This window comes from Indicator indicator, chromosome 33, assembly GCF_027791375.1.
Source record: "Indicator indicator isolate 239-I01 chromosome 33, UM_Iind_1.1, whole genome shotgun sequence".
Taxonomy (NCBI): domain Eukaryota; kingdom Metazoa; phylum Chordata; class Aves; order Piciformes; family Indicatoridae; genus Indicator; species Indicator indicator.
The window spans coordinates 6,460,790-6,475,726 of record NC_072042.1 but is presented as its reverse complement, the minus strand read 5'-3'; the positions used below and the strand labels follow the sequence as shown (position 1 = coordinate 6,475,726).

The window sequence follows — 14,937 nt, the reverse complement described above, 5'->3', positions numbered from 1 at the left end:
TCTGTCACAATATTAACATTCCTCAAGGTAGGATTGCTTGCTTTGGGGGGCAAAATCCTGGGGGGGGTGGGGGTAAGAGTGTGCACAACAAGGGTGGGTCCCCCCAGGGAAGTCCTTTCTTTGCAGCAGGGCTTGTGCAGGTCTCCAGCCACCTGCATGTTGGCTCTTGGTGTGACTTGAGTGTCTGGAACATGGCAGCTGCCAGGGGGATTGGGCAGGAGAGGTTTATGTGGAAGGTGTGAATGTGCAGCTGGGTCATGTAAAGCATATCTGGGAGCAAATCCCTGACCTGCACTTGGGAATGGCATTATTCTGGGAAGTGCTGGCAATGCAGCCTGTGGGACAAGGACAGAAGGTCTTGAGGGGGCCATTGGGTACACACATGATGTGCTTAAGCTTGCTAGTGTCACCCCTAAGGTGGCCGAGTGGCTGTCCCCCAGAATACACTGCCAGGGGCTGTGGGATGAACAGGTTGGCAGACCCTCAGAGCTCCTTTGGGGCTCCTTTGGTACCCAAGGGAACGTGGTGAGCCACTTGAGGATGACCAAGAGTCCTAAGCATACCATAGCCCCAGGAACACTGACAAGCCCTGAAGTGACCATGGCCTCAAGGTGACTGTGGCCTCCAGGTAAGTGGTGATGACCTTGAGGTGGCCAAAGGCCATGAGCTGTCCATGGTCCCGAAGGAGGTGACCATAGCCCCGAGGTGATCATGGTCCTGAGTCAAGTGGCCATGGCCACGAGGTGCCTGGGTGACACCGAGCAAGGTGCCCATGGCCCTGAGATTACCGTGGCTCTGAGGTCCATGCCCAGCTCCGAGGCGACCACCCGAACCCACCACACACCCCGCGAGGGGACAGGCGACCCTGACCACCGGGACCCCGCTCCTCCCCACCACCGCGGTGGGAGACAAAGGGAGTCCCTCAGCCCTGCGGGTACGGGCGGAGACGGCGACGCAGCAGGGCGCAGGACCCCGGAGCGGCCAGTGCAGGCGGCAGACGTCGCGGCGCGGTCCCGCACCCTGCTCCTGGGCCCGGCCGGGTCTCGGGGGTAGCTGCCCCGCGCCGCCCCCGCCCGCCCCTGGCGGACTACGCCTCCCGGCATGCACCGGGGCGGCAGGAGAGAGGGTGGGAGGGGGCGCGCGCCCCCTCCCCAGTCCCCCCTGTAGCGGGCGGCACGTGCCGCCGCGCTGAGCCAATGGAGGCGGGGCGGGTCGGGTCACGTGCCATTGTTTGGCGCTTTTGTGCGCGGCGGGGCGGGCGGGAGCGGAGTGTGGCTGGAGCGGCGGAGCGGGAAGGTGGGTGCGCGGCGGGGCTGCGGGCGGTATTGGGGAGTCCGCAGCCCCTCCGGGGCTTGAGAAGGAGCAGGGCAGGGAGGTGGTCCCGTGGGGCTCCGGCGCTCAGTGAGATGGGCGGCGGTGCTGCAGCAGAGGGGGATGAGGATGGGGGTCAGCGTGAGGGGTAGCCTTTGGGGATCCACAGACATTTGCGGGTATTTGAGGAGGGGTGTCCCACGCCTACTCTTTTTGCCCCTTTTCCTTGAGAGGGTCGCATCCCCTTCCGCCGCCCGCTTCTCGGCCGTCGCGGTGACAAAGGGACGGGAGACAATGGACGGGGGGCGCGTCCCTAGCTCTCCGAATCTCGGTGGGGATGGGGGTGTCCTTTGTCCCGGGAGCGGGCTACGCTCTGTGAGGGGCGACGCCCTACTGGCGGCGGCAGCGGCGCCCCCTCCTCTGCCTGACAGGACCCCGCCATTGTTAGTGGGGAAGGGGCGGCGCCCGGGCAGCCGCGCCCCGACGCCATCGAACCCAAAGACCCGCCGCCGAGCCCCGTTTAGTGGCGGTGGGGTGAGGCGGGGGGTGTCCGGCGTCGTCGTCTCGTTTGTGTGTCCGTGTCGTCCCCCCCCCGCCCGCTTTTCTCCCTCCCTTCGTTTCACCCGGGGCGGAGGCGGGGGCCCGGGTCCGCACCTGCGGCGGGGGGCGGCAGGTACCCGGATGTTACCGTTGGCCCCGCCCTCCCCCGAGCCCCCCGCGCGCGCGGGCAGGCGGGCGCGCGCGCGCGCTCTCTCCGGCCGTTTGAATTCGGTGCGGTGAGGAAGGCGCGTGCGGTGATGGGGCGGGGCCTCCGCCCTACCGCGCGAAGGCTTCGGCTCCTATTGGCTGTTAGTGGGAGGGGTGGAACCGCTGGGGGCCCGGGGGGCTGCGGGGTCCTAGCACCACCCGATCGGGTCCGCGCAACCACCCAGCCGCTGCCTTAGGCTCGATTTAAAAATCGGGGGAGGGGGATTTTTTTTTTTTTAAGACGTTTGATGGCCTTTTTCTTGCTACGTCCTCGTTTAATAAGTGATACAGGGCGGCGTGCGTGCCCCCCCATCGGTGGTGATGTGCAGCATCGGGTTTCAGCTGTGAAAATAAAACTGAATTTTAAAGGAGTTCGATGTGTGTTTAAGATTCTTTGGTAGCAGCAGGAGTCCTGGGTGTACCGTCCTGTGGTGTGCCCCATTTTAATTCAGAGAGGCACGTCGGTGGAATATCCCTAGCCCAGTGTGCTGCAGGACTGCTGGGGAAGTGGGAGTCTTTGTTTGCATGGCTTCATTACAGTGGAGTAAAACAGGGACTGCAAATGCCCAACTGTGCAATCACACAGATCCTGCAACACCACTGACAGGGTGAGAACCTCTCTGATGTGCCTAGCAATGTCCATCAGCCTCAACCCCACTGACTGACTGGAGTTCCTGAATCTTTTGTTCAGCAGATCTAATTATGCTGAGCAGTTTATCAGAAGAAATGAAATCCATCTCCCCACTGCTCAAAGGCATTTCTCTTTATTCTTTAGGAATCCATCTGATTGAAGTTCTCCCAGTGTTGGCTTCTGGATTCATATTTTCTTGATCATGGCTACTTCTGGTATGTGGCATGTACTAAATGTCTTTTGTGAGTTCTTTTTCCCTCTCTTAATTTCCTCAGAAATAATGTAAAAATCTAATGCAGTAAATTCAGCTGTGGCTGCTGTGCTGTTTCCCCCTCTAGCCTGCTTTGGAGAAGCAGTTAAAATGGGATGCTTGTAAAAACAGACCCAGAGCCCTCGCAGCCTAGGCTGCTAGCAGATGGGCCTGAGCTCCTCTGTGAGCCATCTGCTCTGCCATCAGAGCTGTCATCTCCACAGCTTGGTGATCAGAACTGCTGTGCTGCTGCAGCTGACACTGGGCAGGGCCTGGCCTGCCAGCTGATGGCTTGCACACACTTCTGTGCAAACTGGTTTCATTCCTTGCTTGTGTCAGGTGAAATCTTTGGAAACTTTCTCAGCCTTGTTGTTGGAGAAAGAATGATTTTGATTTTTGTTCTCATTTGAAATGCTGATAAACTTCTGTTCACAACCCTGGCCTGAAACTAAACATCAGGCATTTGGGTAGTGATGTGTTGAAGAATTCCAAAGCAAGCTGCCTGCCGTGCTTCTGAGTGGGGTTGTTGCTGCTCAGAAGAAAACTGCTGCCTCACATCCTGTTTCCTCCAGCGAGCTCTGTGGTATTGAATCTTCAGAGGCTGTCGTTGAGGCTGCCTGAGCCAGTTCCTGCCTTCCAGCTCTGTGTTTGTTGTCCCTGTGCTCCTTAGATATCCAAGTGAAGGAACTGGAGAAGCGTGCTTCTGGGCAGGCATTTGAGCTGATCCTTGGCCCCCGCTCCAAAGAAGCAGCCCCAGAGTTCCCCCTGTCCCCTCCAAAGAAGAAGGATGTCTCACTGGAGGAGATTCAGAAGAAGCTGGAAGCAGCAGAGGAGAGGCGCAAGGTAAATGGGGAAGGGCTGAAGTCAGCTCAGCTCAGCTGGGCTGTGCAGGTTGTGCTGCTTGGGATGGGTGATGACCACTTTGTGTGATCCTAAGAACACTGGCTTCCTAGGAACCTTTGTTGTGGCCTTGCAGACTATAGCAAAGGTTCCAAGAGCCCCAAAGATTCCAGCCAGGTGCAATTAATGTCCCATTTGCCCTTTCTCAGAGTGATCTGGAATGGTCACTGGAAAAACTGGGGGGAAATGTTTAGTTTTCAGGATGAAGCTGGGGTTTTTTGTCTTTTTTTTTTTTTTTTTTGCTTTTAACATCATAAGAGCAATTCTGCCCCAGAAAATGTGGAGGATGTGTAATGGGCAGGTTTGCAAAGGCAGTGTCTGACTTGCTGGGAGATTTGCTGTTGAGATGTAGCTTGGAGCCCCTTGGCTGTGCAGAGCTTAAGTGCAGTGCAGCCTCCTCTGTGACCTCAGTCACAGCCATTCAGTGTGGTGAGGAGTGAGAGCAGCCTGGGCAGGAGCTCTCAATGCTAGCAGCAAAGAACCCATCTTCTTCTTTCCAAAGAAATCCCATTCAAGATGACCTGAAAGTCATCCCAGGATGTTAGGGGTTGGAAGGGAGCTCTGCAGATCTTCCAGTCCGACCGCTGCCCGAGCAGGACTGTAGAGTCCAGCACAGTTCGTACAGGAACACATCCAGATGGGGCTTGGAACTTCCTTGGTAGTTCATAATGGTGAAGCAGAGGTGGTGTGGGTGGGGGAAGCAGCAGGGAGCTCTGTCCTGCAGCACAAAGTGACAGCAGAAAACCTCTTGGGAGCTGTGAGCTGCTTGGCCATGGCTATCTCTGCAGTTCTCCTGTTCCGCGTTCAAAGCCTGAGTTCTCTTTCCTTAGTCTCACGAAGCAGAAGTCTTGAAGCAGCTTGCTGAGAAGAGGGAGCATGAAAAGGAGGTGCTCCAGAAAGCCATTGAAGAGAACAACAACTTCAGCAAAATGGCTGAGGAGAAGCTGACTCACAAAATGGAAGCTAACAAAGAAAACCGTGAGGCACAAATGGCTGCCAAGCTGGAGCGCTTGAGGGAGAAGGTGAGTCTGAGCCCCAGGTCCCCTCTGGGGAGAGGCTCTATTGCTGGGAAAACTGGGCAAGGAAAAGCCAAGGAAGCCTTGGAATAGGCTGCCCAGGGTAGTACTTGAATCCTCATCCCTGGAGGGACTGAAAAGCTGTGTGGATGTGGTGCTGAGGGAGGTGGTTTAGCCACCGGGCTTGGTAGAGTGAGGGAATGGTTGGACTGGAGGAGCTTCAAGAGCTTTGCCAGCCTAAACCATTCTGTGATAAATGGCCAAGGGAGGGGGGGGAAGTGCTTTGAGGTGGACATCCTTTGGGGGTTCTGTGGTGATCTGCTCCTGGAAGATTATTAATCTGCAAAAGACTTGGCAAAAATCCTCCCCTTGGAGTGGAGAGAGTAGGTGGAGCTGGGGTAGGGCCTTGCACTCTCCTACAAAGCTTCATCCTGCAGTAACCCAGACTCTTGGGACCCTTCCCTGAGCTGGGTGGGAAGGAAGCCAGGGCAGTGCCTGCCTGGGGCCTCAGGGCAGTTGATTGCTTCCTGCTGCTGTCTTTCAGGACAAGCATATTGAAGAGGTGAGGAAGAACAAAGAAGGCAAAGACCCTGGTGAGGCTGAAACTGACTGACTTCATCCTGGAAACTGACTCTCTCCCCTCCTCTAAGTATCCAAAGACTGTACTGGCCAGTGGTTTATCTTTGGGTTTTTGGTTGGGTTTGCTTCGGTTTTGGTTTTTAAGTTTCTAGAAACTGATGTAGAACTGTAAAATTAGCTCCAAACTGTACACTTTAGGTTTCTTTTTTTTTTTTTTTTTTGGGGGCGGGGGTTAGAGGAGAGACTTTCCATGTTCCACTTTTTTCTAAAGTGTTGTCTTTCCAGTGTAGCTTCTTCTTGTTGCATCCTTTTCTACTCCCAGCCACGTCTGCTCGCTGCTGGGTTGATGGCTTGGTACTGTATCAGCTCTGTAAGACATTTGTGAAAGGAATCTGTAGTACACTGTTCCATGCTCAATATCTGTTACACTTCAAAAAAAAAAAAAAAAGAAACAAACTCTGGCTCTGTCCCAGCCTGCTAAAAATCCTGATGTAACTGAATGACTAAATAAAGCTGCACAGTGCTGTTAGCATGAGAAGTGATTTGGGTGGGGGGCAGTTGGTGTAAGAACAGACAGAGAATCGTAGAATTGTCAGGGGTGGAAGGGACTTCAAGGACCATCTAGTCCCCTGGATCATCCACTTTCCCCTGGATCAGGTTGCTCAGAGCCACATCCAGCCTGGCCTTAGAAACCTTCAGGGATGAGGCTTCCACTACTTCCCTGGGCCACCTGCTCCAGTGTCTCACCACCCTCATGGGGAAGAACTTCCTAAGGTCTAATCTAAATCTCTTCTCTAGCTTGGATCCATTCTCCCCAGTCCTGTCACTACCCCATACCCTAAAAAGTCCCTCCCCACCTTTCTTGTAGCCCCCTTCAGACGCTGGAAGACTACACTAAGGTCTTCTCAGAGCCTTCTCTTCTCCAAAGTGACCATCCCTTGGCTGAGGTTTGTGGTGTCCTGTTCCTGGGTGGGAAGCTCTGCTGCAGTCCTTGTAGCAGTCCCAGGCAGGCTCCATTGCTGCCTCCCCCTTCCCTGAGCTCCCACATTGTCTGAGCTCCACAATCAGAGCTTTGTTTTGACACCTCAGCAGTTGTCAGCTGCTGTGTTTTGGTTCAAAGGAGTTCAGAACCACCTCCCCTGGGCTGCTGACATGCCAACAAACGAGGCCTTGTTACCCCATGACTGCTCTCAGCCTTTTTGCCTTTTTTTGGGAAGGGTTTCTGGGAGATGATTTGTGCTGTTGAATGGTGGCTTGTGTGCCACTGCCTGCAGTGTCAGAGTGCAGAGCAGAAACCTGCTGTGTGCTGGAATGATTAGCACTGGAGGTTGTTTTGGTGCCTGCCCAGATGTGCTGGAGCTTAACTTCTGCCCACACCCAGAGCTTTATCTTTGTCTTCTGGGGGTGAGGAATGGAGCTGACTGAACTCAGGCTCTTGAGGGGGGTTGCTGCTGCATCCTACAGGTGCCCTAAAAACTCAACACCCCCAAGCCCTCTGAGGACATCCACAGGTACTGGTGCAGCAAGGCCACAGCAGCAGCTGGGGTGTGAGCTGCCAGCAGTGCAATCACCATGTTCTGAGCCACTCTGCTTCAGGACGTGTTCCCTCAGGGCAGGGAAGCTCTTGGGTTTCACAGCTCCAGCTGCTGCCAAGAACTTGCTGGTGTTGTTCTTGGTGGGGCACACTCAGCTTGTCTGTCCCTTTGGTGTGGGGCACACTCAACTTTCTCTGCCCCCTTGGGTGTCTTTGATCTTGAGGCTTCACCAGCAGCAGGTTGGTTCTCAGGTTAACTCCATCCCTGGAGCCTCTGCAGTGCCCAGGTGGCAGCCTGCCCTGGGCTGAGGAGAGGAAGCTGGCAGGGGATGGGATGTGGGTTTCTTTTGAAGGGCCTGATTGAGCCCTGGAGCACCTGAGCTGTCTGGTGAGGCCTGCTGAAGAAGAGCCTCAGTTGCCCAAGCTCTCCTATGTCACACTCAACCATTTCTGGTTGCTTCAGAGCTGTTTGACCAAAAGCTGATCCTAGCCTGGATGCAAGGGGAACGTGGGGATCAAACCAGGCTTACAGCACTGGAAAGCTGGGATTGGATCCTTTCGCTGAAGGATGTCCTGAAGTGTTTTGATCCTTCATAACCTGAGGTAAGAGACTGTGGGGAGCAAGCACCCCCATCAGTGCTGGGGGCATAGGGCAGGTTTGGGGTGGTCCATGGCACATTGTGGGAGCTGAGAGCACAGGGATCTGGGCTCAGGATGTACCTGGGGAGGTGAAGGAGGGGAATTCAGAGCTGAGCTTTGAGACAAAGGCTTGGACCCAGTACAGAAGGAGCTTCTGGGAGATGCTGAGTCTCACATAATGGAGGTTTAAGTGATCAGTGGCTCAGTTCCCATAGCCAAGACCAAGCATAATTAGCAATTAAAAGAAATCAGCTCTTCATTCCTTCACCTGCCCAGAGCACACCAAGTGTCCCAGACACTCTGGGGTTTTTTTTTCCATCTTTTCAAAGTGTGGGGGAGGAGGGTGGCAGCTCTGCCAAACCCCAAATGGTGTTAAGAGCACAGGAAGATGCAAATTGCGAGCTTTTTGTCTTGCCAAAGCTGTCAGATCTCAGCCTGGGGCCTTCTGTTCACTTCGTTCTGCTTTAGGCAGCTGCCTGTGTTCTGCTTATCTGCAGCTTAGTGCCTGGGGCTTTAAGCTTGGACTGAAGCTTTGGTCTGGTTCCCTGAGAGCTGCTGGGAGAGAGTGGAAACTTTGAGGGGTGGGGGATGAGATTGGGGGGGATGCAAACAGGGTAATAATGATCTAAGAATGGAGTAAGGAAGGAGGGAAACTAGCACGGAGGAGAGGAAAGCCGAGCCAGGGCTGGCTGTGGTGGGGAAGGCTGGACCAGGAACAGGTTGTTTAAATTAATGAATTAAAAAGGACAAAGCAGACAAAAGCTGCGCAGCTGGAGTCATCGCCCAGCCCAGCCTGCGGTCCCAGTTACAAAAGCACAACCGCAGAGTGGTGCGGGGAGCCCGGAGCAGCCCCTGCATGGGTCGGGACCGATCCCGGGGATACAGCCCCCGCGGGGCTGCTTCTCCCGGCAGGGCCGCGCTGGATGGCAGCCGGAGACCGAGCACCGAGGCCTGCGAAGGGTGAGCGGGGACCGGGAACTGCTAGGGAGAAGCCAGGCAGAGGCCGCGGCAGCCACCGGTGCCGGAGCGGGGGCGGGTCCGGGTCCGGGCAGGGGGCGGGGACCCGGGACCGGACCGGCGGTGCTCAGCGTCCTACGGCGGGGAGCGGTGCAGCGGCAGCTCGGCAGGTGCCCGGGGCAGGGGTCTGGCGGTGGGGTTCTGGGTGGGGGGATGCAGCGGGGCCTGGCGAGACACCAGCAGGGCAAGGGTATAGGGCTCCGCGGACCCCCACCTCCAGCGTACCGAAATTCCCCCACCGGGGAACGAACGTCCCAGGGGCGATCCTGGCAGAGGCTGAGGGGAGAGGCTGCCCAGGTAGGGGGGAACCGGGGGAGCTCAGTGTGGCTGTGCTGACAAGGGACCTAACACATCCCAAAAGCGCCACAGTGGTGCTTTGGAAGCTTGAAATCCAGCTGTGGGCACGGGAGCGAGCGGGGATGCTGACAGCTGGAGGCTGGGTGGTTAGGAAAGCGCCCGGCAGCATGGGTGGATGCTGCCTGGCAGAGGGAGGACACAGCAGCGTCCCCGGCAGCGTTCCTGCCATCTCCGAGGTCGTTACTCGGGTCAGAGGCAGATTAATGGTTGCCCGAGTGCAGGATGTGCTCCCCTCAGCCCAGCCTTGCCCGCGGCTTCAGACCTGGGATGAGCTTTGCTAATTAGATCCTGCTCCAACGAGTTTTGGAGAACCTGAAGTAAACACCACTCCCTTTCCTGCCTCCCGCTTGGCTGCTCCCAGCCTGGATTTTCCCGCTGCGCCTCCCCGAGCAGAACCCCAGGAGTGCTTTTTCCCGGTGGGATTCGTCTCCTGGCAGCTGTGACCAGGGTGCAGAGCCGGAGCTGAGCCCCCTCCCAGGCATCCCGAGGGCAGCAGAAGCCCTGGCACAGAGGCAGGTTCTGCAGGCAGCTGAAGGGCAGCAGCCTCCTCGAACTGCTCATCGGAGTTTTGGTCAAAACAGCTCAGTTCGGGGAAGTTCTGCTTTGGCTGCCAGCTCCCCGGCAGGACCGGAGGCTGCTCAGGTTGGGCGCAGGAGCTGCGAGTCCGGAAGAAGTTTGTGGAGTTCGTTTTTCACTGGCAGCCTTGCGGCTGTTGCGGTGCTAGCTGAGGGTTTAGGAGGCCAGGCAAAGGGTCAGGGCTGCCCCCTGCGAGGTGCTGCCCAAATGGGTTTTGAGATGGAGCCTCTTTAACCACATGAGGTGGAGGAAAAGGGGAAGCTGGGCAGCAAGCAGCCTGCTTTTATCTGTGCCTCTGCTCCCCAGCTTCAGGCAGGCACAAGTTACAGCCCTGCCTGCTCCATTTTGATGGGGAGCTGACAGAAATCTTTTAAAACAGACAGCCCCATCCCCTCCTCCTGCTGTTCCCAAACTTTGAAGAGCTTTTCCTGCCTGAGCTGTCCCTGAAATGTCTGCACTTGCTAGGAGCTGAGGCACAAATCAGCACAGGAACTGGATAGCAGTGAGGCTCTTTTCTCCAGAACTTGCCTGAGCAAGAGCAGGGAATGGGAGGGGGGGTGGGGGAATCTCCATCATGTTCTGCTCAGCCTTGTTTTAAGGCTGCGTGGTGCAGAGGCAGGCCAGGCCTGTGGGGTTGTCCTTATCTTGGTGAGGACAACAGCCTCAAAAAAGGTCAGTTTGGAAATGCTTGCTCACAAAGGTTGTGCTGCTGGACCTCAGTGATGCAACAGGATGAACTCACTGAAGCTGTGCTGTTTGTGTGCAAAGCCATGTGGAAAACCATGAGCTGAGAAAGAAGGGAGAAAGCTCCAAACACAGAAGCTGCATCTTCTGTTACTGGTGGTACCCTGATGCTCCTCAGGTGCCCCTCCGGTGAGGGCAGAGAAGGATTGGCCCAACATGGGAGGGATCCTGGCTGGTTTGTGAGGACAGAGGCTGCAGACGCTTCACAGAAGGGAAAATCCAAGCTGCTGCTGCTGGGGTGGGAGGTTTGTTGAGGCTGTGCTGGGGTGGGAGGTTTGTTGAGGCTGTGCTGGGGTGGGAGGTTTGTTGAGGCTGTGCTGGGGTGGGAGGTTTGTTGAGGCTGTGCTGGGTGGGAGGTTTGTTGAGGCTGTGCTGGGGTGGGAGGTTTGTTGAGGCTGTGCTGGGGTGGGAGGTTTGTTGAGGCTGTGCTGGGGTGGGAGGTTTGTTGAGGCTGTGCTGGGGTGGGAGGTTTGTTGAGGCTGTGCTGGGGTGGGAGGTTTGTTGAGGCTGTGCTGGGGTGGGAGGTTTGTTGAGGCTGTGCTGGGGTGGGAGGTTTGTTGAGGCTGTGCTGGGGTGGGAGGTTTGTTGAGGCTGTGCTTGTTTAGCAGATCCCAAGCTGCTGGGGAGGGCGGAGCCAGGAACTGATGTTCCTGTGAATTGTTATGGCAACCCCATACTGGTGTCCTCCACCTCTGCTCTCCTCCAGACAGTCTGTCGCCTGTGCTGCGTGGGGCACTTGATGGGTTCTTAAATCTCCCTTCCTACTTCTACTCTTGGTGATTCTTTCATTCCAGGCTATTCTCCAGCCAGGAGTTTATAGATCTTTAGAAAACAGATCAGAACAAACAAACAAAGCATCCAAACAGCCTCTGCTTGCCCATGTTTGCTTTTTTTGGTTGAAGATTAAACCTTGCAGCAAAACCTTCTCTCTTCATCCTAAAGGTTGTTTTGCATGGTGAGGACCTGGAGTTCGGCTTCACCATAGAAACATTTTGGTTGGAAAAGACCTTTTGAAGCTCATCATGGCAACAGTGGTGACTGAAAAGCTCAGCCAGCTCTTCATCAACGTGCGGCAGGTCCCTCAGCTCCTGGCCCCTCTCTCCCCCTCCACTGTCAGCAGCTCGGAGGTGCCAAAGGTCTTTTGGAAGCCCTACATCCATGCTGGCTACCGGCCCGTGCAGCAGACCTGGTGTTACTACTTCTCCACCCTCTTCCAGCAGCACAACGAAGCCATCAACGTCTGGACCCACCTGGTGGCGGCGCTGATCCTGCTGCTGCGCTTCCAGCAGCTCAGGCTGCAGGTGGATTTTGGGCAGGACCTGCATGCCCGGCCCCTGCTCATCATCATCGTGGCATCCATCACCTACCTGACCTGCAGCACCTTGGCTCACCTTCTGCAGGCCAAATCCGAGTTCTGGCACTACAGCTTCTTCTTCATGGACTACGTGGGGGTGGCCATTTACCAGTATGGCAGTGCCCTGGCACACTACTACTATGCCATCGAGCCCAGCTGGCACGAGAAGGTCAAAGGGTTCTACATGCCGGCGGCTGTCCTGCTGGCATGGCTGTCCTGTGCTGGCTCCTGCTGTGCCAAGTACCAGTACCATCAGTCTGATCGCCTCCTGAGCCTGCTCTTCCAGGAGCTGCCCTCTGGCCTGGCCTACCTGCTGGACATCAGCCCTGTGGTGCACCGCATCTACACCGCGCCGCCCTGCGGGCAGCCCGACCCAGCCCTTCTCTACCACAAGTGCCAGGTGCTGTTCTTCCTGGTGGGTGCCTTTTTTTTCTCGCACCCCTACCCCGAGAAGTGGTTCCCTGGCAAGTGCCACTTCTTTGGGCAGAGCCATCAGATCTTCCACGTGTGCCTGGTGCTCTGCACGCTAGCGCAGATCGAGGCAGTGGTGCTGGACTACCAGTCCAGGCGGCAGATCTATTCCGCTCTCCAGGGGGACCTGGCACACAACTTCTCTGCTCTCTGCCTCTTCACTGTCACCTGCTCTGTCCTCACAGCTGCATACATGGCCAGGAAGGTGAAGAACAAGCTGAGACTCAAAGAAGAGTGAGGTCCCTGAGGGAGAAGCTGTTGAGCTCATCCACGTGGTCAGCCTGTAGCCAGCTGTAGTGGTGCTGGCATGAATCTGGCCACAGGCTTCAAGGAGAAGAGGAATGAAGCTGCTCATGAGCTGTTACTCAGCAGTGTGCTCTGTAGGGAGGGAAAGGAGGAGCTGCTTTCTGTGCTTTTTAAAATTCAGGATTAATTCCAGCTAGCTCTTAAAGTGGTGCCCTGGCTGACTTCACATGTCTGAATAAATAGTTGGAACAAAATGTTGTTAGTGCTGCAGCCCCATGCCCTGGGGAAGGTTCTTGGAAGCTACCAGGTTGTCCCACAGCAGAAGGTAAGGACATGCCAGCTGAACCCCTGCTAGTGGTGGCAGAACGTAACTTATGGAAAGGGACTGAGCTGAGCTGGGTATAAACCACAGACAAGGGTAGAAAATGTATTTAATTAGTCATTTCAGGCCCCTTTTATATGGTTTGGGGAGTGGTACAGAGCTGCCCATGCAGTGAGAGGGCTTGGGGTGCCATTAAGTGCAGCAAAGGGTTGGGGTTCATTTGATGGAGACTGAGTCCTGCGGCAGAAGCTGGGACCTCTGCATCCCTCTGTGATGGATGAGGCCTTGGGAGCAGGCCCTGGGGTGTTGGTGCAATGGATTAAGGCACAGAGCGTGCAAACACAGGGCAGGAAACAGCTGGGCCTGCAGCTGTGGCTTGTAAAGAGAAGGGGAGGGGGTGGGGGAGCTCAGAGCTTGGGCTGTGCTCAGCAAAGGGCTGGGCAGGGGGCAGGAGAGCACCAAGAGAAGGGAGGAACCCCAGAGGTGCAGTCCTGCTGGCCCCGGCCCTGCCTCCCACCCGCCGCGGGCATCTCCGCAGGCTCTCAGGCTCCTGTTCCCCATCTCCCCTCCAGCCGCGACCCTCTTCTGCGGCTCGGGACCCGATCCCGAACACGGCGGGGGAGAGCAGCTTGGTACAGCCTGAGCTCAGCCCCGCCCACCACTGCTATAGCCACGCCCCTCAGCGGCCACGCCCCTGCCCTTCTATAGGCCTCTGCTCCGGATGGGCGGGGTTGAACCCGCCACTCATCCAGCCCCGCCACTCTGATTGGTTTATTCGTCAGGATCGCGCGCGCGCTTGTCGGGTCCCGTGGCGGTCGTTGCGCGCGAGCCGCCGCTGGGGGAGCGACCCGCGACCCGCCCCGCCCTTCCCTGCCCTGGCCTTTTCTTCCCTTCCCCGACCCAGCGGGAACGGGGAGCAGCTGCGGATCCTTCTCCGGGCCCTCGGAAGCGGGAGGCAGGCCGGAGACCGGCCCGGTACCGGGGATGAAGCGCAGACGCCGAGGTGGCAGCGCGGCCCCGCAGGCTGGGGCGTGCGGCGTGTGGCTGGACACAGCGGAGCTGAAGCAGCGCCCGGTGCAGGTACGGCTGGGCGCTGGGGCGACCGCCGGCGGTGCTGCCAGCCGGGCTGAGCCCGGGCCCGTGTCCCGGCGGAATGTCTGGCTCCGCGGGGCTGAGATCCGGTGGCACGGAGAGGGTAGGGGAGGCTGGCGGAGCAAGGTCGGGCGGGGTGCGGAGAGGTTTCCAGAGGGACAGGATGGGGTTGGAGGGGCTTGGGCAGGGGCATGGACGAGGTGACCCCCCTCCTCACCCCCCCAAGCTCAGCCGCTCCGTGGTGGTGGCACGACAAGCGCTGAAGCAGCGTTTAACCGAGGTGGGGACTCCGCTGCAGCGCGGGGAAGGGTAGAATTGGCTTTTAATGCTCATTTCGCACTTGTTTATTTCCCTGCCCAGCCTCTCATAGTCAAGCCAAAAGTGTCCCGCCGGGTTCTGGAGAGGAAACTTCTCTCGGTGCCTTTCATCCAGAGCAGCGCCTCTCAGCCGCGCACCAGGCAGACCACCATCTCCTCCTTCTTCTGCACACAGACAGGTAATGGGCAACAGCCCCGGGGGAGAGTGGCTCCAGGCTGAGAGGAAATCCTCTCACTTCATTGCTTGGCAGCTTTACGAGGCAGAAAAGTGCATTTTCTGGTGAAGAAGTTGAAAGGTTTGAACTCCCAGTTTGGGGTTTATGGTGGATGAAGGAGGCAGCTCACAATCTTTGTGCTCTTGAGGCTGCTTTTGTGCTCTGGCTTTAACCAGTTCCCTGTTGTTTTCAGATGAAAAAGACAAAGAAAACTCCAGGCCATCTCGTTCCATCCTGACTAAAGACTGCAAAGAAAGAGGTGGCACTTTGGCTGCCTCCCCTGTGAAGATCTTGTCTTTGCTGCAGGTGGAAGGAGAATTTCAGAAGGCATCCTGCAGAGCTGGGGAGAAAGTGAAAGCCCCAGCCTGGCACTGTGCATGGACAGCAGCAGCCTCACCAGCTCCACTGCCAGGCTCCCTAGAAGCAGAGTCCCAGAGTGGGAGCCAAGCCTCCTGTGGGGTGGGAGAGGCTGCAGCAACCTCCTGCAGCTTCACCCAGGACTCAGAGGGCAACCAGGTGATGGCTCACAGACTCGAGTCAGGTTTGTTTACTGCAGAACTGGCTTCAGGAAGTGGCAGCAAAACTTCAGCCTGTAGGATGGACAGAGGAGGGAGGCAGC

The 14,937-nt window shown here is 56.9% G+C and overlaps 3 protein-coding genes across 3 annotated transcripts; 2 read left to right on the top strand and 1 right to left on the bottom strand.

The window, feature by feature from the left end:
- Window positions 1-1,217: 1,217 nt before the first annotated feature.
- Window positions 1,218-2,371, bottom strand: LOC128977616 (serine/arginine repetitive matrix protein 1-like). The gene is made up of 2 exons (XM_054395204.1): window positions 2,348-2,371; window positions 1,218-2,150 (listed from the first exon to the last, which is right to left on the bottom strand). The coding sequence occupies exons 1-2, from the start codon at window positions 2,369-2,371 to the stop codon at window positions 1,218-1,220; spliced, it is 957 nt and encodes a 318-aa protein (XP_054251179.1).
- Window positions 2,372-2,891: 520 nt separating this feature from the next.
- On the top strand, window positions 2,892-5,468 carry STMN1 (stathmin 1). The gene is made up of 4 exons (XM_054395177.1): window positions 2,892-2,904; window positions 3,610-3,782; window positions 4,670-4,861; window positions 5,400-5,468. The coding sequence occupies exons 1-4, from the start codon at window positions 2,892-2,894 to the stop codon at window positions 5,466-5,468; spliced, it is 447 nt and encodes a 148-aa protein (XP_054251152.1).
- A 5,848-nt stretch (window positions 5,469-11,316) lies between these two features.
- Window positions 11,317-12,364, top strand: PAQR7 (progestin and adipoQ receptor family member 7). Its single transcript, XM_054395175.1, has one exon. It carries the CDS (start codon window positions 11,324-11,326, stop codon window positions 12,362-12,364), a length of 1,041 nt encoding a protein of 346 aa, XP_054251150.1. The 5' UTR covers window positions 11,317-11,323.
- The last annotated feature ends 2,573 nt before the right edge of the window (window positions 12,365-14,937 follow it).

Bases quoted from the DNA above. Each gene is read 5' to 3' on its own strand.
- LOC128977616 (XM_054395204.1), bottom strand. From the start codon at position 2,371: ATGGGGGGGCACGCACGCCGCCCT. The intron at 2,151-2,347 runs GTATCACTTATT...AACAGCCAATAG, and splicing joins GGGGGCACGCACGCCGCCCT to GAGCCGAAGCCTTCGCGCGG.
- PAQR7 (XM_054395175.1), top strand. From the start codon at position 11,324: ATGGCAACAGTGGTGACTGAAAAGCTCAGCCAGCTCTTCATCAACGTG.
- STMN1 (XM_054395177.1), top strand. The intron at 3,783-4,669 runs GTAAATGGGGAA...CTCTTTCCTTAG, and splicing joins CAGCAGAGGAGAGGCGCAAG to TCTCACGAAGCAGAAGTCTT. The intron at 4,862-5,399 runs GTGAGTCTGAGC...GCTGTCTTTCAG, and splicing joins TGGAGCGCTTGAGGGAGAAG to GACAAGCATATTGAAGAGGT.